This window comes from Neoarius graeffei, chromosome 15, assembly GCF_027579695.1.
Source record: "Neoarius graeffei isolate fNeoGra1 chromosome 15, fNeoGra1.pri, whole genome shotgun sequence".
In the NCBI taxonomy this organism is placed as follows: Eukaryota; Metazoa; Chordata; class Actinopteri; order Siluriformes; family Ariidae; genus Neoarius; species Neoarius graeffei.
The window spans coordinates 24735532-24758735 of NC_083583.1; the positions used below are offsets into that span (position 1 = coordinate 24735532).

At 43.5% G+C, this 23204-nt stretch overlaps 1 protein-coding gene across 1 annotated transcript in view; it reads right to left on the minus strand.

Annotated features, from left to right (window-relative positions):
- ntrk3b (neurotrophic tyrosine kinase, receptor, type 3b) overlaps positions 1-23204 on the minus strand; it is a 324652-nt gene that overhangs the window by 148757 nt on the left and 152691 nt on the right. Inside the window, exons 6-7 of the mRNA XM_060941065.1 lie at positions 12791-12933; positions 12541-12682 (exon numbers count right to left, since the gene is read on the minus strand). Of these exons, the coding sequence (XP_060797048.1) occupies positions 12541-12682; positions 12791-12933 (285 nt within the window). The remainder of the gene's footprint in view (positions 1-12540; positions 12683-12790; positions 12934-23204) is intronic.

Sequence of the window (23204 nt, forward strand, 5' to 3'; positions counted from 1 at the left end):
CTTGTTAATTGGCTTATCAGTTCATTTGCCATCCTGTCAACTGTGAAATATATTTTATATATATATAAGCACTGTAATCTCACAGCAAGAAGGTTCTGGGTTCGAGCCCAGCAGCCAACAGGGGCCTTTCTGTGTGGAGTTTGCATGTTCTCTCCGTGTCTGCATGGGTTTCCTCTGGGTGCTCTGGTTTCCCCCACAGTCCAAAGCCATGCAGTTAGATTAAAGGGGAACTGAAGGCAAATTTTTTTATTATCAAAATTGTATTTAACTCATTTTATAAAACGTAGGAATGCATTTCTGACAGTTATTTTGTCACTGCCATAGCAAGTTATGAGTGTTTGAAATATGTTATGTAATATATATCAGTCGGGCGGCACGGTGGTGTAGTGGTTAGCGCTGTCGCCTCACAGCAAGAAGGTCCGGGTTCGAGCCCCGTGGCCGGCGAGGGCCTTTCTGTGTGGAGTTTGCATGTTCTCCCCGTGGGTTTCCTCCGGGTGCTCCGGTTTCCCCCACAGTCCAAAGACATGCAGGTTAGGCTAACTGGTGACTCTAAATTGACCGTAGGTGTGAGTGTGAATGGTTGTCTGTGTCTATGTGTCAGCCCTGTGATGACCTGGCGACTTGTCCAGGGTGTACCCCGCCTTTCGCCCGTAGTCAGCTGGGATAGGCTCCAGCTTGCCTGCGACCCTGTAGAACAGGATAAAGCGGCTACAGATAATGAGATGAGATGAGAATATATATCAGTCCATATGTCAGAACAATGGCCGTAAACAAGATTCGTCGAGACCTGTGTGAGACTTCGTAGGACGGAAGTAAAACGCACGGTGGAAATCAAAGTGACCAGCATCTGCCAACGTTGTCAAAAGACACACACGCCCTCCTTTGAATGCTGACATAATCAAGCCGGAAGTTTTCCTTGTGTCTGAAATCGCTCCCTACTCACTATACAGGGCACTATATAGTGTGGACGCCATTTTGTAGTGCTGTCCGAAACCTTAGTGAGGATTATGTAGGAAATGCACTCAGTATAATATGGATTTATCACAAAAATACATGCATGTATTTATTATTTGGAAAACCCACCAACCGCCTGATCGGGCACGTTTTAATTGTGCGACAGTGATGACGTAAATACCAGCGCGACGGACTCGTCCTTATCCTGTCGTCTTTCCAACTCTTCTCTACTCCACATTATTCCATACGACTTCAAACCAATCTCCATGTCACTTACGCGAGGGAGGTGGATGTATGTGCAGAAGTATACAGTTTAATAAAGTGCAGAATATATATACAGTGAGACAATATATACACAGGCAAACAATCCAAAACGGCAGGCTAGATCAAAAACGAGAATACAGGCAAAAGGGCCGGTCGAGGCGCAAACCGTAAATCAAAGGCTAAGCGAGGACAAGAACAAGAAACAGGCACAAGAATTGTGAAACAGGAAAGGCTCAGTAACGTGTATCGTAATACTTTGCGATGCAAATGCATCAGCACAGTCCTTAAATAGGCAAACACACAGTTCCTTAATTGAGCTCTGGTGCACCTCGTTCACTGCACGCACGCTGGAGTCCACTCGGCGTGCGCGCAGCCCGAGGCGCACCTTCAGGTGCACGCGCCACAGTGCGCAGGACTGACACCCCATCACTGATGAAGCTAGCAAATCTCAAAATTAATCTAAATTGGAATGATATGGCGATCTGGCCGCTGTGTAAACAGCTTTCAAAATGGCGGCGCTAACACTTCACGCTTGAAGTCTCGCACAAGTCTCGTGAAGATCGCACAGTTAAGTGACGCCTGCCGTGGACCTTACGAACTACATTCAACATGGCTAAAAACCGAAAAGGCTGATAAGTGTAATATAATATGCCAATACGAGTCACGATATAAGGTTAATAAAACCGAAAATGTAATTGAATAACATGTTAATTAAGAAATACGTAAAGCAAGTTTAGAAATGATTTCAGTTCTCCTTTAACATGGGGGTGGTCTTAGGCTGAGGTGCTCTTGAGTGAGGCACCTACCCTCCAACTGCTCCCTGGGTGCTGTTAGCATGGCTGTCCACTGCTTTGGGTATGTGTGTGCGTGCTCCTTGGTCATGTGTGTGTGTTCACTGCTTCAGATGGGTTAAATGCAGTGAGGAATTTCACAAGTGTATGTGTGATGAATAAAGTTGTTGTTCTTCATCTTCTTCTTCTGTACACTGATCAGACATAACATTAAAACCACTGACAGGTGAAGTGAACAACATTATGTTGTTACAATGGCACCTGTCAATGGGTGGAACATAAACCAGTCAGTTCTTGAAGTTGATGTGTTGTAAACAGGACAAAAGGGCAAGTGGAAGGATCTGAGCGACTCTGACAAGGGCCAGATTGTGATGGCTCGATGACTGGGTCTGAGCATCTCCAAAATGGCACATCTTGTAGGGTGTTCCCAGTATGCAGTGGTTAGTACCTACCAAAAGTGGTCCAAGAAAGGACAACCGGTGAACCGGCAACAGGGTCATGGGTGGCTAAGGTTCACTGATTGATTTGTATGGACCATGAAGGCTAGCCCGTATGGTCCAATCCTACAGAAGAGCTAGTGTAGCACAAACTGCTGAAAAGGTTAATGCTGGCTAAAACAGAAAGGTGTCAGCATTCACTTTTTCAGCAATTACATCAGCAATATACTTCATTTTACCTGTCAGTATTATTAATTTTATGGCTGATTGGTATACATGTATCGGATACTGAAGGTTTGAATCAAAGCATTTCACAGAATCAATAAATTTGATTTCGTGAAGCGGGCAGGATGGCAGCACAGCAAGTAGTGTTGCTGCCTCACACAGCCAGGCTTTCTGGTTTGAACCTGAGCTTGGATTACTATCTATGTGGGTTGCATCTGGGTTCTCTGGTTTCCTGACCCGTCTCAAACCCATGCTGATAGGTGAATTACAGTGGTGCGTGAAAGTTTGTGAACCCTTTAGAATCTTCTATATTTCTGCATAAATATGACCTAAAACATCATCAGATTTTCACACAAATCCTAAAAGTAGATAAAGAGAACCCAGTTAAACAAATGAGACAAAAATATTATACTTGGTCATTTATTTATTGAGGAAAAATGATCCAATATTACATATCTGTGAGTGGCAAAAGTATGTGAACCTCTAGGATTAGCAGTTAATTTGAAGGTGAAATTCGAGTCAGGTGTTTTCAATCAATGGGATGACAATCAGGTGTGAGTGGACACCCCAGATACTGAAAGCAATGGTTCACATACTTTTGCCACTCACAGATATGTAATCTCATCTCATCTCATTATCTCTAGCCGCTTTATCCTGTTCTACAGGGTCGCAGGCAAGCTGGAGCCTATCCCAGCTAACTACGGGCGAGAGGCAGGGTACACCCTGGACAAGTCGCCAGGTCATCACAGGGCCGACACAGAGACACAGACAACCATTCATTCACACCTACGGTCAATTTAGAGTCACCAGTTAACCTAACCTGCATGTCTTTGGACTGTGGGGGAAACCGTTAACCTAACCTGCATGTCTTTGGACTGTGGGGGAAACCGGAGCACCCGGAGGAAACCCACGCGGACATGGGGAGAACATGCAAACTCTGCACAGAAAGGTCCTCGCCGGCCACGGGGCTCGAACCCAGACCTTCTTGCTGTGAGGTGACAGCGCTAACCACTACACCACCGTGCCACCCAGATATGTAATATTGGATCATTTTCCTCAATAAATAAATGACAGAGTATAATATTTTTGTCTCATTTGTTTAACTGGGTTCTCTTTACCTACTTTTAGGACTTGTGTGAAAATCTGATGATGTTTTGGGTCATATTTATGCAGAATTATAGAAAATTCTAAAGGGTTCACAAACTTTCAAACACCACTGTAGCTAGTCTGAATCGTGAATGGGTGTGTGCATGGTGCCCTGTGATGGACTGGTGTTGCATTCTCGGTACATTCAGAGAATAGACTCTGGATTCAATACAACCCTGACCAGGATAAAGATAAATGAATGGGTTCAGTTTTCAAATGTAGTAACACTGCACAAAAAAATGAACACTGTTCCCTGACAGTGTCATATTTTGCATAAAAATTAGAACAAGGATGATTGTTCTTTGTTCAAATGGTGAGACATAGTAATGGATATATTAAAATGTTTTTATCTCATATAATATGGCTGATCTAATTTACACTGGAAAGGCAAATAATTAATCACTATGTTTCAGTTCAAGGCACTTAAACCAAGTGATTCCTTACTAATGTTCAAAAAGCCATTAAGAAAATGAATCAGTGATTAGGCACTAAGTAGATATTGTAAATATGATGTCGTCAGCAGTGTTGGAGTGTAGCACAGTTCATCTAATCTTGACTTCCACATTATGGTGTGGTGTTGGAGAATAATCTGGAAATCTCCTGTGCTTTTTATTTGCAAATTTGGTTCCAATCCAACACTAGACAGCTGCAAATTGGGGAACTGTTGATAGTGAAGCTTTGAGGAATAGTAATTTCTTTTTCATTACCTCAATTCAAGCAATTTACACGAGTTCCATTTACAAAAAAAAAAAAAAAGGCAAAAGCAGTACACAGGTTTGGAATCAAAAAGCAAACTTTAGCCAACAAACTGTGGGAAGATGAAGAAAAGACTATTTTACAGAAAACTGCAACAAACTGAGTAGGAGATGCATTGCTAATCTCCATTCATTAACTGCTTTGCTTGGTGCTTATTCTGGATGTGAGAAAGGAATACAATCTGGATGAGATGCCACTCCATGGCAGGGCACCATGCATATACACATTCATAACTCAAGGCAATTTGGAGTTTCCAAATTATTTTATGTAACATGAACTGTCCCACCTGCCACAATGTTTCTGTTAGGTAAGAGGAACTTGGAGAATGCAGGACAATAACGTAAGCTTGGGATCAAACTAGGGACCCTGGAGCTGTTCCAATGTTTCCTACAGATATTGTAACATAGTAAATTCTGCATTGTTTCCAGCTATTAAGATACAGTAATGCATCCACCGCATTCGCAGGCTGAGATTCAACTACAAGACAATGCAAGTATTTGGTGAACAACTTTCACAAAACATGCCATGTTACTCTAGTTATACATTTCTGCATATTGCAGTTGTTGTAAATGTTCATATAGATGTAGGGGAGAACAAGGAAAATTGGGACAGGGAGACTTGGGACAGTTTGTATTCCCATAAATTAATTTCAACCAATCACCATCAACCATCAATCACGTGATTACATCAGAAGTTAGACGTTGCTCCTGAGCGTAACCTACTTCCTTTGGAGCCACAAAGCTGTACAGTACACTGCAGTAAGGTCTGTGCAGTTAAATATTTTAGTCAATCAAAACTTGTATTTTCTGCTTCAGTCCATCTCCATTCTATGGTGTAATGTACACTGGTGAATTTGGGGATTTGTTAGGAATTAAATTATGTCGCCTAGAGTTACCAGATATAGTATTATTTATTAAACTTAAATTCGGGGGGGAATATTTAAGGATTTTTTTTTCCAAAATGGCCAGATGAGGAGAGTTGGGACAGTTCATCATCTCGTCTCGTCTTCTTCCGCTTTATCCGGGGCCAGGTCGCAGAGGCAGCAGTCTAAGCATGGAAGCCCAAACTTCCCTTTACCCAGACACCTCGGCCAGCTCCTCGGGAAGAGCACCGAGGCGTTCCCAGGCCAGCCGAGAGACATAGTCCCTCCAGCATGTCCTGGGTCTTCCCCGGGGCCTCCTCCCGGGGGGACATACCGTACCTGGAACACCTCCTCAGGGAGACATCCAGGAGGCATCCGAAAAAGATGCCCGAGCCACCTCAGCTGATTCCTCTCGATGTGGAGGAGCAGCAGCTCTACTCCGAGCTCCTCCTGAGTGACTGTGCTTCTCACCCTAAGGGAGCGCCCAGCCACCCTGCGAAGGAAACTCATTTCGGCCGCTTGTATCCATGATCTTGTTCTTTCGGTCATTACCCAAAGCTCAATGACCATAGGTGAGAGTCGGAACGTAGATCGACCGGTAAATTGAGAGCTTCGCCACAACGGACTGGTAAAGCGACCACATCACTGCGGAGGCTGCACCGATCCACCTGTTGATCTCACGCTCCATCCTTCCCTCACTCATGAACAAGATCCCGAGATACTTAAACTCCTCCACTTGAGGCAGGACTTCTCCACCAACCTGGAGAGGGCAAGCCACCCTTTTCCGGTCGAGAACCATGGCCTCGGACTTGGAGGTGCTGATTCTCATTCCAGCCGCTTCACACTTGACTGCAAACTGCCCCAGTGCATGCTGAAGGTCCTGGTTTGAAGAAGCCAACAGGACAACATCATCCGCAAAAAGCAGAGATGAAATCCTGTGGTTCCCAAACAGGATTCCTTCTGGCCCCTGGCTGCGCCTAAAAAGTCTGTCCATAAAAATTATGAACAGAACCGGTGACAAAGGGCAGCCCCGCCGGAGTCCAACATGCACTGGGAACAGGTCTGACTTACTGCCGGCAATGCGAACCAGACTCCTGCTCCGTTCGTACAGGGACCAGACAGCCCTTAGCAAAGAGCCCCGAACCCCATACTCCCAAAGCACCCCCCACAGAATACCACGAGGGACATGGTCGAATGCTTTCTCCAGATCCACAAAGCACATGTGGACTGGTTGGGCGAACTCCCATGAACCCTCGAGCACCCTATGAAGGGTATAGAGCTGGTCCAGTGTTCCGCGACCAGGACAAAAACCGAATTGTTCCTCCTGGATCCGAGGTTTGACTATTGGTCGAATTCTCCTCTCCAGCACCCTGGAGTAAACCTTCCCTGGGAGGCTGAGAAGTGTGATTCCCCTATAATTGGAGCACACTCTCCAGTCCCCTTTCTTAAAAAGAGGGACTACCACCCCAGTCTGCCACTCCAGAGGCACTGTCCTCGACCGCCACACGATGTTGCAGAGGCGTGTCAACCAAGACAGCCCCACAACATCCAGAGACTTGAGATACTCAGGGCAGATCTCATCCACCCCCGGTGCCTTGCCACCGAGGAGCTTGCAAACCACCTCAGTGACTTCGGCTTGGGTAATGGACGAGTCCATCTCTGAGTCATCAGCCTCAGTCTCCTCAATGGAAGACATGACGGTGGGATTGAGAAGATCCTCAAAGTATTCCTTCCACCGCCCGATAATGTCCCCAGTCAAGGTCAACAGCTCCCCACCTGCACTGTAAACAGTGTTGGCAGAGTACTACTTCCCCCTCCTGAGGCGCCGGATAGTTTGCCAGAATTTCTTCAAGGCTGACCGATAGCCCTTCTCCATGGCCTCATCAAACTCCTCCCAGTTCCAAGTTTTTGCCTCCGCAACTGCCCAAGCTGCGGCACGCCTGGCCTGCCGATACCCGTCAGCTGCCTCAGGAGTCCCACAGGTCAACATGGCCCGATAGAACTCCTTCTTCAGCTTGACGGCATCCCTTACTTCTGGTGTCCACCACCGGGTTCAGGGATTGCTGCCACGACAGGCACCGGAGACCTTGCGGCCACAGCTCTGAACAGCTGCATCCACAATGGAGGTAGAGAACATGGTCCACTCAGACTCAATGTCCCCCACCTCCCTCGGAAGCTGGGAAAAGCTCTCCCGGAGGTGGGAGTTAAAGACCCCCCCGACAGAGTGCTCGGCCAGACGTTCCCAGCAGACCTTCACCATATGTTTGGGCCTGCCAGGTCTGTCCAGCTTCCTCCTCCGCCAGCGGATCCAACTCACCACCAGGTGGTGATCAGTTGACAGCTCAGCCCCTCTCTTCACCCAAGTGTCCAAGACATAGGGCCGGAGATCAGATGAAACGACAACAAAGTCTATCATCGACCTCCGACCTAAGGTGTCCTGGTGCCACGTGCACTTATGGACACCCCATGCTCGAACATGGTGTTCGTTATGGGCAAACTGTGACTAGCACAGAAGTCCAATAACAAAACACCACTCGGGTTCAGATCAGGGAGGCCGTTCCTCCCAACCACGCCCCTCCAGGTGCCACTGTCATCACCCACATGAGCATTGAAGTCCCCCAGTAGCATAATGGAGTCCCCAGTCTGAGCACCCCTCTGTACGACTCCCAGGGACTCCAAGAAGGCCAGATACTCTATACTGCTATTTGGCCTGTAGGCACAAACAACAGCAAGAGCCCTCTCCCCAGTCCAAAGGCGTAGAGAGGCAACCCTCTCGTTCACTGGGGTAAACTCCAACACATGGCGGCTGAGCTGGGGAGCTATAAGCAATCCCACACCAGCCCGCCGCTGCTCACCATGGGTGACTCCAGAGAAGTGGAGAGTCCAGCCCCTCTCGAGGAGCTGGGTTCCAGAGCCCAAGCTGTGCGTGGAGGTGAGCCCAACTATCTCTAGCCGGTACCTCTTAACCTCCCGCACAAGCTCAGGCTCTTTCCCCCCCAGTGAAGTGACATTCCATGTCCCAACAGCTAGCCCCTGTGTCCGGGGATCAGGTCATCGAGGCCCCTGCCTTCGACTGCCGCCCAATCCACACTGCACCAGCCCCCTACTGCTACCTCTGTGGGTGGTGAACCCACAGGAGGTCGGGCCCACGTCACCTCTTCGGGCTGAGCCCAGCCGGGCCCCATGGGCAAAGGCCCGGCCACCAAGCGCTCGCATACGAGCCCCAACCCCGGGCCTGGGTCCAGGGTGGGGCCCCGGCTGTGCCATACCAGGCGACGTCACGGTCCTCGATTGATTCTCCATAAGGGTTTTGGTGAACTGCTCTTGGTCTGGCCTGTCACCTAGGACCTGTCTGCCTTGGGAGACCCTGACAGGGGCGTAATGCCCCCAACAACATAGCTCCTAGGATCATTCAAGCACATAAACCCCATGACCACAATAAGGTGGCAATTCTAGGAGGGGTAGTTCTTCATGTTGCAGGTTTTTTTCTTGTGGTTTAAAAATATAAAATTGTTTAAAATTTTTTTGTTAAAAATGTGAACGTGTACCTGCATGAGGATTAAGCTTATTTCATTCCTTCTTGAGAATGGAGCTGTTTTGTCTCGTCAGGTTTTGGGCAAACTGATATTTTTCTATCGCTGTACCAGCATTGTGTGTTGTCATATGTTACAAGTTTTGATAATAAATAAAAATTAAAATCCCAAGGTCTACATGTTTAATTTTGTTCCATGTCTCCCCTCAATGGCTCATGTCTCCCTGCAAAAAATAATGATAGAAAACATGAAGTCTGAAGGCCAGTATATGTGACAAGCTGAGAAAGTAATGTTGTAGTAAGAGGGTATCGTAAATACTCTCTAATGCAATATGAATGTGACACTACCTGTAAAGAATTTCACACAATCTATCCATCCATTATCTGTAGCTGCTTATCCTATACAGGGTCGCAGGCAAGCTGGAGCCTATCCCAGCTGACTATGAGTGAGAGGCGGGGTACACCCTGGACAAGTCACCAGGTCATCACAGGGCTGACACAGAAACAAACGACCATTCACACTCACAGTCAATTTAGAGCCACCAATTAGCCTAACCTGCATGTCTTTGGACTGTGGGGGAAACCGGAGCATCCGGAGGAAACCCAGACAGACACGGGGAGAACATGCAAACTCCACACAGAAAGGCCCTCATCAGCCACTGGGCTCAAACCCAGAACCTTCTTGCCATGAGGCAACAGTGCTAACCACTACATCACCGTGCCACCCTCACACAAGCTACAAAAGCTGAAAACTTGTCCCAAGTCTCCCTGCTCTCCCTTACTGTATACACTGCCAGAATTTTCACTGAGCCTAACTCCTATAAGGCCACGAGTTGGCCTAGTGGTTAGCATGTCCGACTCTCGACCGGGAGATCCCGAGTTCTACTCATGGTTGGATCATACAGACCATCATAAAAATGGTACCTACTACCATCTGGCAAGTCACGCTGCAATAAAGATGTGAATGGAGAAGTCAAACTCTCGCAGTTACTAGAGGACTAGCCCCCCCACTGTAACCCTAGCTGTATAGGCGAGAGGCTGAGGGCTATCGAAATGGAGATCGAAGCCGCACCCATGTGCCTTAAAGAGCTGGTTAGTACTGGGACAGGAGACTGCCTGTGAAGACCAGATTCTGGTGTGAGAGGGACTTTGACTTTGAATTCCTATAAACTGCCAAGCAAATCATTTGCATGGGTTAAATATACAGTTGAACAGAAATATTCATAAACAAATTTGAACATTTTATTGCTACTGACACGTTTAAACCCCTAACACAGTTTGTTAAAGTAACTATTACAGTAGCCTAATAATGACAAAGTAGAGACAAATTTTTGATGCTTCCTTTGAGCAGCTAGATAACTCTTCATCTTCCAAACCAATGGAAAGGTAACATCACTCTTGGTTTGCTATTCTCCTAAACCCTGTGTTGGTAGAAAAGTGGTAATGATGTCTGTACCGAGAACAATTTCCTGAACAAAGCGAAAGGGTAAAACCTTGTTTGTGTGGAATGTTTAACTATGTTCTGTTCCATTTTACCAAAAATAAAAATGATCTGTCTCGTTTAAGTACCTACTTAATTTCTCAAAAATCATGTTAAAATATCATATGCACAGTATATTTAACGATTATTCCATGAAATCGAATCAAATCATACATAAGCTGATAGCCGACAAGGTGCATACACCTGTAAGCCATGTACGACGAGTTTGAGTGGAATAATGGTTTTATTCTATCTACATTCACTGGATTTTGAGAAACAGAGCATTTTTATTTAAATTTTTTTGCAAATTTGATAAAAACTTTATCCAAAACATCTGACAAAATCATTTCCACTTAGAATGTAAACAAACCAGTGACAGTAGCAATTTGTGAAAAATGCTATAATAATAATAATTCTTGAAAAATAAAAAAAGATACGTTCTCACCATCAAATACTTTTATTCCATATTTTGTTGCTTTTTTGTATTTTGGGGGGGTTGTTTTTAAGTAGAGTTTTTATTTTGTCCTCGGTTGGTTCAATAACAAACGCCGCCATTTTGTTTTTCTCTACTCATGGTATATGAGCTGATAGCCTAGTAGTAGAGTAGCCAATCAGAGTGTGTGATTGCTAATATCCAGTGAATGTTATTCTATCCACATGGTAGTATTTTAGGCATGGGCCAATAAGGCATACAATTGCTCAGTAATGAACAGAGCATGAGTCAATGTGAATTTCACTGTTACCGTTTAAACAAGGCACTTTATCCTGATACTTTTTTCCTAATTTTATTCACAGACAGTTTTCTTTTATTTTCTAATCTGGTATATTTACATACCTGATTAGATTGTAGTCAATCTTTTGTGTATATATTTTTTTTAAATCACAATTTTTAAAATAATTTTAGTTCATGGTATCATCGCGGTTATCATTGCACCAATGCACCTAACAATCCTAAGCTTGGATTACAGTTACAGTCTCCTCGCTAAAGATTTTCCACCAGCTAAGCTCATATGACTCAATGGTTTCCTAATGCATGTAATTACACAGCTGCCTGTCCCAACACCTGACTCCTGTGCATATCCTCTGCTTTCCCAAATGGCCAACATCCTTTAGTGGTGTGTGTAAAATTCCGCCTTGGGAATTAAACCACTGTGAATCAAAATTTCGACACTGAAGACTAATACATCGGATTAAAAAGTCAAAGAAAACTGTCGGAGAAGAAGATTTGGAAAGGAGTAAACAAACACATTCAAGCATGTAACAAGGTATGTAAACAATATTTGCTTTGAGCAGATGTTTACTGCAGGCAGTGTCCCTGAAATGTAAGAGTATGTGCTATAATGTGGCAGTTATTGTGCAATGTGTTTTATGCGGTCTATTCTTGTGATGGTAAACACTGCAAACTGTAATTTATGTGTTTTGCAGGCACGGTAGTGTAGTGGTTAGCACGGTCGCCTCACAGCAAAAAGGTTCTGGGTTCGAACCTTTGACCTTTCTGTGTGGAGTTTGCATGTTCTCCCCGTGTCTGCGTGGGTTTCCTCTGGGTGCTCCGGTTTCCCCCACAATCCAAAGACATGCAGTTAGGTTTACGTGGGGTGGCCTTGGGCCGAGGTGCCCTTGAGCAAGGTACCCAACCCCTGACTGCTCCCCGGGCACTCTGGTGTGACTGCCCACTGCTCTGAGTGTGTGCATGTGTTCACTGCTTCAGATGGGTTAAATGCAGAGGATGAATTTCACTGTGCTTGAAGTGTGCATGTGACGAATAAAGGGTTCTTAAACGGATATTATGTGAATGCAAAACAGTTTTACAGAATTCTTATGAATTCACCAAGAGGATGTGTAGTGAGGAAAAAAAAAATCCCAGCAGCATTAAAATCCAGAAGAGAAGAACACAATGCTCAGTCTGAGTTGACATCATATAATAATTCCAATGTCTTGGGACTGTTTAGATATAATAATACTTCTGAAGCTTTTAACTTTTTGACATCTCGAATTAAATATTATAGTGCCAATAAAATGATTTCCCTAAAGGCATCTATCTCAGAGATGTTCATTTCATTCTGATTACAGCAAAAAGGGTGAGGGGCACTTACCTTGCACAGCCAGCTGAAGAGACATGTTGGTCATGCCGACCACATTTGCAGAGATGCAGGTGAGGACAAAGCCGTTGTCATCCCAGCTTACATTGACAAGAGTAAGGTTGATAGAGTGAATGTTTGGCCAATAGACATTTGACTGAAGAGCAGTGAAAAAAAAACAGGCAAGACAGAACAGGGTTATCAATGTGTGTGTATATGAGCATCTATGAGCTCTATGAGCACGTAGCAAGTGAATGGCCTTCACCTGGTGTGTGTTGATAGAATGAAGTCCTTTCACGGTCCAGTCCACATCAGGTAATGGAGAACCTGAACCGTTACAGCTGACTGTGATGTTGTCTCCTTCCATCACCGTCAGGTTACTGTGAGTTACACTGATATCTGGGAGGTCTGCATTTGAAAGAAGACAAGCTCAAGCTCAGTGTTAGGATTCTTGTACGAATAATCAGCGAGTTTGAAGGGGGAGATGAGAAATACTCGTACACCACATTCTATACTGGTTACAATTGTCACTTTATGGATTTAATTTAAGATTGTTGCACCAATTGGACAAAACCTACATTTCCACTAAGACTGGATGGAAAAAATCAGATTCTACACTGAATCATAGGTAAATGCTTTAGATATGTCTGTGAAGGTTCTCAGTCATCCAGGTCATCATAATCCAGAGGTGCTAAAGAAGGCAACTGGACTTGCTTGAAATCCTTGAAGATGTTTCGCCTCTCGTCTGAAAGGCTTCTTCAGTTCTGTCTGACTAGTGGGGAGTTTCAGGTGTTGCTGGGTTTCAGTCACGTGATTTTCTTAGCTGTTTTACTGGAAGTGAAATAGCTGGTGGTCTAAACGGCTGCCGTACTGCAAACAACTAGCAATAACTTAAAGTATGCTAGTAATCTAGAAACCACTGCTTGCTTTAGATATATTCAGAAGATTGCTATGTGCAGTGGAATCGACGCCTACAGTCTGGGAAAGAAGGATTTGTCATACAATCTCAAAAACTACCCTTCAGTCGAGTTCCCCGACATCTCAAACTATCTGGTGTTGCAGACGTCCTTCTACACCGCAAAACAGATGAAAGCGTGGAAGAGTATGGAGGCTTACAACTTTTTTATATGTGGCTGGGTAAAGGACCTCGCTATCAAATCGCTGCTGAATGAATCCTGGATTGTTTTTGCCCGTGTAAGTATGTTTTTTTTTTTTAAGCTTTTCAGTCACATCTTTACAACTAATTGCTGCAAGTTGAAGTGTAAACAAACAGTTAATTTGATTCTCACTTGTGTTGGCTCTTATCTCTCAGGTAAATCATTCACAAAGATCATCAGAAACCCCTTTAAAGACCTGGATCTTAGTTAAACAAGACGGAGAAGTGATCATGGTGCATTGTAACTGTATGGCTGGGTAAGAATTTTGTCACAACCTTCATGCATATGGACTTTGTGAAGAGTAAACAAAGAAACAGCTGGGGACTTTAGTGCTTTGGGACTAAAAAAAAGTAACCTAAAATAATGACATAGCAAGAAAAGTACTTGGAAAACACTAAGGACATAGCTGAGAGGGATATACAAACCTTTCACAAAGTGATCACTGCAAACTCGAGCATGCTTCAGCTCGGCTGCCTTCGATTTCAGTGAGAAGTTCAAAAGCCACCTTTCTTGACGTCTTTTTGTGAAATCCTGTGTTCGTTCACCTGTTTTTATTAGTTCACGGGGAACCCTGAAGAAACTTTTATCAGTTTCACAGTTTGATCGATTCAAACAACCTAAAACAATGCAAACGTAAGGCATTTTTCATGCAAGCAATGTACCTTCTCCATACAAACGCTTTGTCAACTGAGCTTTGGTAGACCACCAGCTAAAGTTCTGAATAACTAAAGAGGCGCATGTGACGTCATGTGAAACCCAGCAATTTATCCTTTAGTGGACCCTAAGCAACCCTAAGGAGAGTCGTTGAGGTCACATGGGTTGTTGACCCTCTCAGCCATCCTGTAGGTTGTTAGGGTCACTGGAGGCTGGGAGTGAACAGTGTTAGCAGCTTAGAGGGTCATTAGAATTGTTAGGGTCCACCTGGAACAACCATCACGGAACAGAGGAGGTGGTCTGAGACACCACTTATCAGCCACCTACAATGCAGTCCTTGGCACACTTCCCAGAAAACTGAATACACATCCACACCAAGACTCAGCTGACTTCAATGACTCACATGATGGCAGAGAGAGCCAAAGACCTACAGATCACCCTAACAACCCTCCAGCACCTCTAACACCATTCACACCCGGCTTCCTGGCACACTTCCCAGGCTGACCCTAACACCTACGGGATGACTGAAAGGGTCAACGACCCATGTGACCTCAATGACTCTCCTTAGGTTGTTTTTGGTCCACTAGAGGATAAATACCTGGAACTCTGCAATAGTCAGACAGAACTGAAGAAGCCTTTCAGATGAGAGATGAAATGTCTTCAAGGAGTCCAAGCAAGTCCAGTTGCCTTCTTTAGCCCTACGGAGTAAATGCTTTAGGTTAATTTCACATACTGTATGCACTGTCTAGTCTGTTTGAATCCCTGGTTTGAAAACCCTGGTATGTTTCCCCCATTTGTTTGCTTTGTTTATTCAGGTGAGAACACAGCATTCATACACAAGCCAAAAGAATAACATGATCTTATTCTGCTTCCAAGAGAACTCTAGCACAGTTCAATTGCAGTGACAAAGTAACTTGGCTCTGAATCGGCCCAAGAAGTGTAGTAACAGAACCAAACTTGTGTATTATGCATTGTGAGTGACTTTATTTTTTGTACATACAGTGGTGCTTGAAAGTTTGTGAACCTTTTAGAATTTTCTATATTTCTGCATAAATATGACCTAAAACATCATCAGATTTTCACACAAGTCCTAAAAATAGATAAAGAGAACCCAGTTAAACAAATGAGACAAAAATATTATACTTGGTCATTTATTTATTGAGGAAAATGATCCAATATTACATATCTGTGAGTGGCAAAAGTATGTGAACCTCTAGGATTAGCAGTTAATTTGAAGGTGAAATTAGAGTCAGGTGTTTTCCATCAATGGGATGACAATCAGGTGTGAGTGGGCACCCTGTTTTATTTAAAGAACAGGGATCTATCAAAGTCTGATCTTCACAACACATGTTTGTGGAAGTGTATCATGGCACAAACAAAGGAGATTTCTCAGGACCTCAGAAAAAGCGTTATTGATGCTCATCAGGCTGGAAAAGGTTGCAAAACCATCTCTAAAGAGTTTGGACTCCACCAATCCACAGTCAGACAGATTGTGTACAAATGGAGGAGATTCAAGACCATTGTTAGCCTCCCTAGGAGTGGTTGACCAACAAAGATCACTCCAAGAGCAAGGCGTGTAATAGTCGGCGAGGTCACAAAGGACCCCAGGGTAACTTCTAAGCAACTGAAGGCCTCTCTCACATTGGCTAATGTTAATATTTGTGAGTCCACCATCAGGAGAACAATGAACAACAATGGTGTGCATGGCAGGGTTGCAAGGAGAAAGCCACTGCTCTCCAAAAAGAACATTGCTGCTCGTCTGCAGTTTGCTAAAGATCACGTGGACAAGCCAGAAAGCTATTGGAAAAAATTTTGTGGACGGATGAGAACAAAATAGAACTTTTTGGTTTAAATGAGAAGCGTTATGTTTGGAGAAAGGAAAACACTGCATTCCAGCATAAGAACCTTATCCCATCTGTGAAACATGGTGGTGGTAGTGTCATGGTTTGGGCCTGTTTTGCTGCATCTGGGCCAGGACGGCTTGCCATCATTGATGGAACAATGAATTCTGAATTATACCAGGGAATTCTAAAGGAAAATGTCAGGACATCTGTCCATGACCTGAATCTCAAGAGAAGGTGGGTCATGCAGCAAGACAACGACCCTAAGCACACAAGTCGCTCTCCTAAAGAATGGTTAAAGAAGAATAAAATTAATGTTTTGGAATGGCCAAGTCAAAGTCCTGACCTTAATCCGATGGAAATGTTGTGGAAGGACCTGAAGCGAGCAGTTCATGTGAGGAAACCCACCAACATCCCAGAGTTGAAGCTGTTCTGTATGGAGGAATGGGCTAAAATTCCTCCAAGCCGGTGTGCAGGACTGATCAACAGTTACCGCAAACGTTTAGTTGCAGTTATTGCTGCACAAGGGGGTCAGACCAGCTACTGAAAGCAAAGGTTCACATACTTTTGCCACTCACAGATATGTAATATTGGATCATTTTCCTCAATAAATAAATGACCAAGTATAATATTTTTGTCTCATTTGTTTAACTGGGTTCTCTTGATCTACTTTTAGGACTTGTGTGAAAATCTGATGATGTTTTAGGTCATATTTATGCAGAAATATAGAAAATTCTAAAGGGTTCACAAACTTTCAAGCACCACTGTACAAGTTGCTAAACTGAACTGTGAGGTTCAAACCAAAGGACAGAGCTGGAGAACTGCGGAAATGTCATGTGTCCTGGATATTTTGGCCAACAAACAAAAAGAAAATATAAAAACTGGACCCAAAAAACAAAATTATTTCAAGCAGTTATTTATGTAATTATCTCATTATTCCCTGTTCTCTGTGCATGGGTGAGTTTCATGCACACTTGGCAAACCATCATTGACCATGCTCAGTCTCACCCCTACGCCATTTTTGCATTTCGCTTTGTTTAATTATGGTCTTTGTGAAACCAAATCAAAGCAAATAAGAAACATAGCAAAAGTATTAATTTCACTCTGATTCAGACTTGGCACATCGACTAATAGATGAGAAAGTGTCCTGAAATATTCGCTAGTGCATTGCAATGGTACATATTTATAAAAAGGAAGATTTTAGACATGACATGGTTATTGTGGATTAAAGCTCTTAAACTAGGTTGTGCAAATTAGACTGGTACCAGAATTCAAAAAAAGTGCTTATTTAAGGAGTTAAAGGCATTTTTGAGACAAAGTCGGCAAACAGTCTTATTTTGTCAATTTGGGTGTGCCGAATTCAAATTTGCAATACGCCAAGCTCTATCTGACCTCTGTTGACCTCTAGAGGTCATTGAACTTTGGGCCTGTAAACGTCTCAGCTGAACCCAGTTTCTCAGCTTTCTAAGGAATGAAATGTACTAAAATGATTAATGAAGTTAGCAAATGGCCTTGTTTGTTAAATGTTTGGGTGCTGAATTCATTTTTCATTTGTAAAACGACATATGACCTCTGATAACCTCAAGGTCATTAAACTTGGCCTATAGGCCTATGCATTTAACGGCATTTTTAAACTGACTTTACTCCCCCAAAAAGAATATGAACAGACAAAAAACAAATAGAAAGGAACAAATACAACATTAAATGCCAGTCCATGTACATGTGACTTACTTTTCACAATGAGAATGCCTAGGCGATCATCTTACATAACATTGCATTACATTTAGCGGTTATTGTTTATACAAAGCTACTGAAAAAAGGACAGATTCAGCAGCATACAAAATGTGGGGGCATACAGGGTATACAGGTTAATCAGGGTTAGTATATATGAGAGTTTTTTTCTTTGTTTGTTTTGTTTTAAACGGGGTAAAGCCTTTACAAAAAACAAACAACACTCTGATTCAGACTTGGCACATCGACTAATAGATGAGAAAGTGTCCTGAAATATTCACTAGTGCATTGCAATGGTACATATTTATAAAAAGGAAGATTTTAGACATGACATGGTTATTGTGGATTAAAGCTCTTAAACTAGGTTGTGCAAATTAGACTGGTACCAGAATTCAAAAAAAGTGCTTATTTAAGGAGTTAAAGGCATTTTTGAGACAAAGTCGGCAAACAGTCTTATTTTGTCAATTTGGGTGTGCCGAATTCAAATTTGCAATACGCCAAGCTCTATCTGACCTCTGTTGACCTCTAGAGGTCATTGAACTTTGGGCCTGTAAACGTCTCAGCTGAACCCAGTTTCTCAGCTTTCTAAGGAATGAAATGTACTAAAATGATTAATGAAGTTAGCAAATGGCCTTGTTTGTTAAATGTTTGGGTGCTGAATTCATTTTTCATTTGTAAAACGACATATGACCTCTGATAACCTCAAGGTCATTAAACTTAGCCTATAGGCCTATGCATTTAACGGCATTTTTAAACTGACTTTACTCCCCCAAAAAGAATATGAACAGACAAAAAACAAATAGAAAGGAACAAATACAACATTAAATGCCAGTCCATGTACATGTGACTTACTTTTCACAATGAGAATGCCTAGGCGATCATCTTACATAACATTGCATTACATTTAGCGGTTATTGTTTATACAAAGCTACTGAAAAAAGGACAGATTCAGCAGCATACAAAATGTGGGGGCATACAGGGTATACAGGTTAATCAGGGTTAGTATATATGAGAGTTTTTTTCTTTGTTTGTTTTGTTTTAAACGGGGTAAAGCCTTTACAAAAAACAAACAACAAAGAAAAAAAAACTCTCATATATACTAACCCTGATTAACCTGTATACCCTGTATGCCCCCACATTTTGTATGCTGCTGAATCTGTCCTTTTTTCAGTAGCTTTGTATAAACAATAACCGCTAAATGTAATGCAATGTTATGTAAGGTGATCGCCTAGGCATTCTCATTGTGAAAAGTAAGTCACATGTACATGGACTGGCATTTAATGTTGTATTTGTTCCTTTCTATTTGTTTTTTGTCTGTTCATATTCTTTTTTGGGGAGTAAAGTCAGTTTAAAAATGCCGTTAAATGCATAGGCCTATAGGCCAAGTTTAATGACCTTGAGGTTATCAGAGGTCATATGTCGTTTTACAAATGAAAAATGAATTCAGCACCCAAACATTTAACAAACAAGGCCATTTGCTAACTTCATTAATCATTTTAGTACATTTCATTCCTTAGAAAGCTGAGAAACTGGGTTCAGCTGAGACGTTTACAGGCCCAAAGTTCAATGACCTTTAGAGGTCAACAGAGGTCAGATAGAGCTCGGCATATTGCAGATTTGAATTCGGCACACCCAAATTGACAAAATAAGACTGTTTGCCGACTTTGTCTCAAAAATGCCTTTGGGTGTCACGAGTCTGGATTTTGGTACCAGTCTAAATGTTTAGTTCTCACTCAAAATAAATCTTCGCTACCATATGGTAATATGATACCATTATGGTGATAAGTTATTCAGTATATTTTTCTGAGAGTCTCACGATATTAGCAGTTGATTTAGAACAGTTCAGCTGTTACTTACTGTGATCTTTCTTGTTTTGTACATTAATATTATATATCGTGAATATACCTTCAGTTGTTGAGATATTTAAATAATATTGCCTGGCGTTGAGTGGTATATCAGATATATTCCATTCAGCTAACATGATCTTGAACTCATCGTCGACTCGTTCAATATCATGCTAGCTGAATGGAATATATCTGATATACAGTGGTGCTTGAAAGTTTGTGAACCCTTTAGAATTTTTTTTTCAAGTCAACTTTATTGTCAAATATGCTATACATGCTCGACATACAGCACAGATGAAATATCAGTCCTCTCTGACCCACGGTGCAAACAGGCAATGCAATAAATAAAAATAGAATAATTGAAAAAAAAACCAATATAAAGAGTATAAACACTCTAGATAGGAACTAGACATAGACTAAACACTCAAACAATATAAACAGTATAAATAAACAGTATAAACACTAGATAAGAACTAGACATAGACTAAACACTCAGACAATAAAACAGTGTAAACACTACATAAGAACTACACACAGACTAAACACTCAAACAGACAATATAAACAGTATAAACACTCTAGATATGAACTAGACGTAGACTAAACACTCATATACATACACACACACACACACACACACACACACACACACACACTGGTTCAAATAACCAAACAGTCAAGGGCACTTGAGGTATAGCAGGTAAACAGGAAACATGAAATAAGCAGTATAAACAAACTAGCAGCTGTTAAGATGAGGTAGTGTGGAATAGTGCAAATGAGCGAGGTAAAGTGAGATGTGCGGTCCCTGAGTTCAGTGTGTTAATGAACGATGAGATGTGTGTGTGTGTGTGTGTGTGTGTGTGTGTGTGTGTGTGTGTGTGTGTGTGTGTGTGTTGGGGGGGGGGGAACTGTGAGGATGACATGTCAGATGCTGAAGGGGGGTGTGCGAGCAGAATCTGTGGCAGGGGGCAGAGGGGGGAGGAGGGGCAGAACAGGGAGGGAGTTGAGCCTCCTGACTGCCTGGTGAAAGAAACTGTTCTTGAGCCTGATGGTTTTGGCCCGGAGACTCCGCAGTCTCCTCCCCGACGGCAGCAGGCTGAAGAGGCTGTGAGATGGGTGGGTGGGGTCACCTGCAATCCTGATGGCTTTGCGGGTGAGGCAGGAGTTATAAATATCCATTAGAGAAGGGAGAGAGACACCAATGATCCTCTCAGCTGCTTTCACGATGCGCTGCAGAGACTTGCAGCAGGACTCGGTGCAGGCGCCGTACCACACGGTGATGCAGCTGGTCAGGATGTTCTCGATGGTGCCGCTGTAGAAAGTGTGCATGATGGGGGCCAGGGCTCTTGCTCTCCTCAGTTTGCGGAGGAAGTACAGACACTGTTGGGCTTTTTTGGCCAGTGATGCAGTGTTATTGCTCCAGGACAGGTCTTCAGAGATATGCACACCCAGAAACTTGGTGCTGCTCACCCTCTCCACTGCAGCACCATCGATAGATAGTGGAGCACGCTGGGTGTGCTCTCTCCTGAAGTCCACAACAATCTCCTTCGTCTTCTCCACGTTCAGACGGAGATTGTTGTCCTTGCACCACATGGCCAAGCGGCTCACCTCACTCCTGTAGATTGTCTCATCGCCATTGTTGATGAGACCCACCACAGTCGTGTCATCCGCAAACTTAATGAAGAGATTTGAGCTGGATGTTGATGTGCAGTCGTGGGTCAGCAGAGTGAAGAGGAGGGGGCTTAGCACACATCCTTGGGGGGCCCCTGTGTTCAGTGTGATGGTGCTGGAGGAGTTGCTGCCGACCCGTACAGTCTGTGGTCTCCCCGTCAGGAAGTCCAGCAGCCAGTTGCACAGGGAGGTGTTGAGTCCCAGCTGGTCCAGTTTGTGAATGAGCTGCTGAGGAATGATTGTGTTGAATGCTGAGCTAAAGTCTATGAACAGCATTCTGACATATGAGTCTTTTGTCTCCAGGTGGGTGAGGGCTGAGTGGAGGGCAGTGGAGATGGCGTCATCGGTTGAACGGTTGGACTGATATGCAAACTGGAAAGGACCAGGGCGGGGGGGAGGGCAGACTTGATATGCCTCATGACTAGCTGCTCGAAGCACTTCATGAGGATGGGAGTGAGTGCGACAGGGCGGTAGTCATTGAAGCAGGAGGGAGACGGCTTCTTCGGGACCGGGATGATGGTGGTGGTTTTGAGGCACGTGGGGACAACAGCCTGGCTCAACGAGATGTTGAAGATGTCTGTAAAGACATCTGTGAGCTCCTTGGTACAGTCTCTCAGGACACGACCAGGAATGTTATCAGGACCCAGGGCTTTTCATGCATTTGTCGTCCTGAGAGCTCTCCTCACGCTGTCTGGGGACAGCGTCAACACCTGGTCACCGGGAGGTGGTGGGGTCTTCTGTGCCGTGGTGCTGTTGTCTGCCTCAAAGCGAGCGAAGAAGTCGTTCAACTGATTCAGCAGAGACATGGAGTTGTCACAGGTCTGTGGCGAGGGCTTGAATTTTCTATATTTCTGCATAAATATGACCTAAAACATCATCAGATTTTCACACAAGTCCTAAAAGTTCATAAAGAGAACCCAGTTAAATAAATGAGGCAAAAATATTATACTTGGTCATTTATTTATTGAGGAAAATGATCCAATATTACATATCTGTGAGTGGCAAAAGTATGTGGACCTCTAGGATTAGCAATTAATTTGAAGGTGAAATTAGTCTCAGGTGTTTTCAATCAATGGGATGACAATCAGGTGTGAGTGGGCACCCTGTTTTACAACCCCGATTCCAAAAAAGTTGGGACAAAGTACAAATTGTAAATAAAAACGGAATGCAATGATGTGGAAGTTTCAAAATTCCATATTTTATTCAGAATAGAACATAGATGACATATCAAATGTTTAAACTGAGAAAATGCATCATTTAAAGAGAAAAATTAGGTGATTTTAAATTTCATAACAACAACACATCTCAAAAAAGTTGGGACAAGGCCATGTTTACCACTGTGAGACATCCCCTTTTCTCTTTACAACAGTCTGTAAACGTCTGGGGACTGAGGAGACAAGTTGCTCAAGTTTAGGGATAGGAATGTTAACCCATTCTTGTCTAACGTAGGATTCTAGTTGCTCAACTGTCTTAGGTCTTTTTTGTCGTATCTTCTGTTTTATGATGCACCAAATGTTTTCTATGGGTGAAAGATCTGGACTGCAGGCTGGCCAGTTCAATACCCGGACCCTTCTTCTACGCAGCCATGATGCTGTAATTGATGCAGTATGTGGTTTGGCATTGTCATGTTGGAAAATGCAAGGTCTTCCCTGAAAGAGACGTCGTCTGGATGGGAGCATATGTTGCTCTAGAACCCGGATATACCTTTCAGCATTGATGGTGTCTTTCCAGATGTGTAAGCTGCCCATGCCACACGCACTAATGCAACCCCATACCATCAGA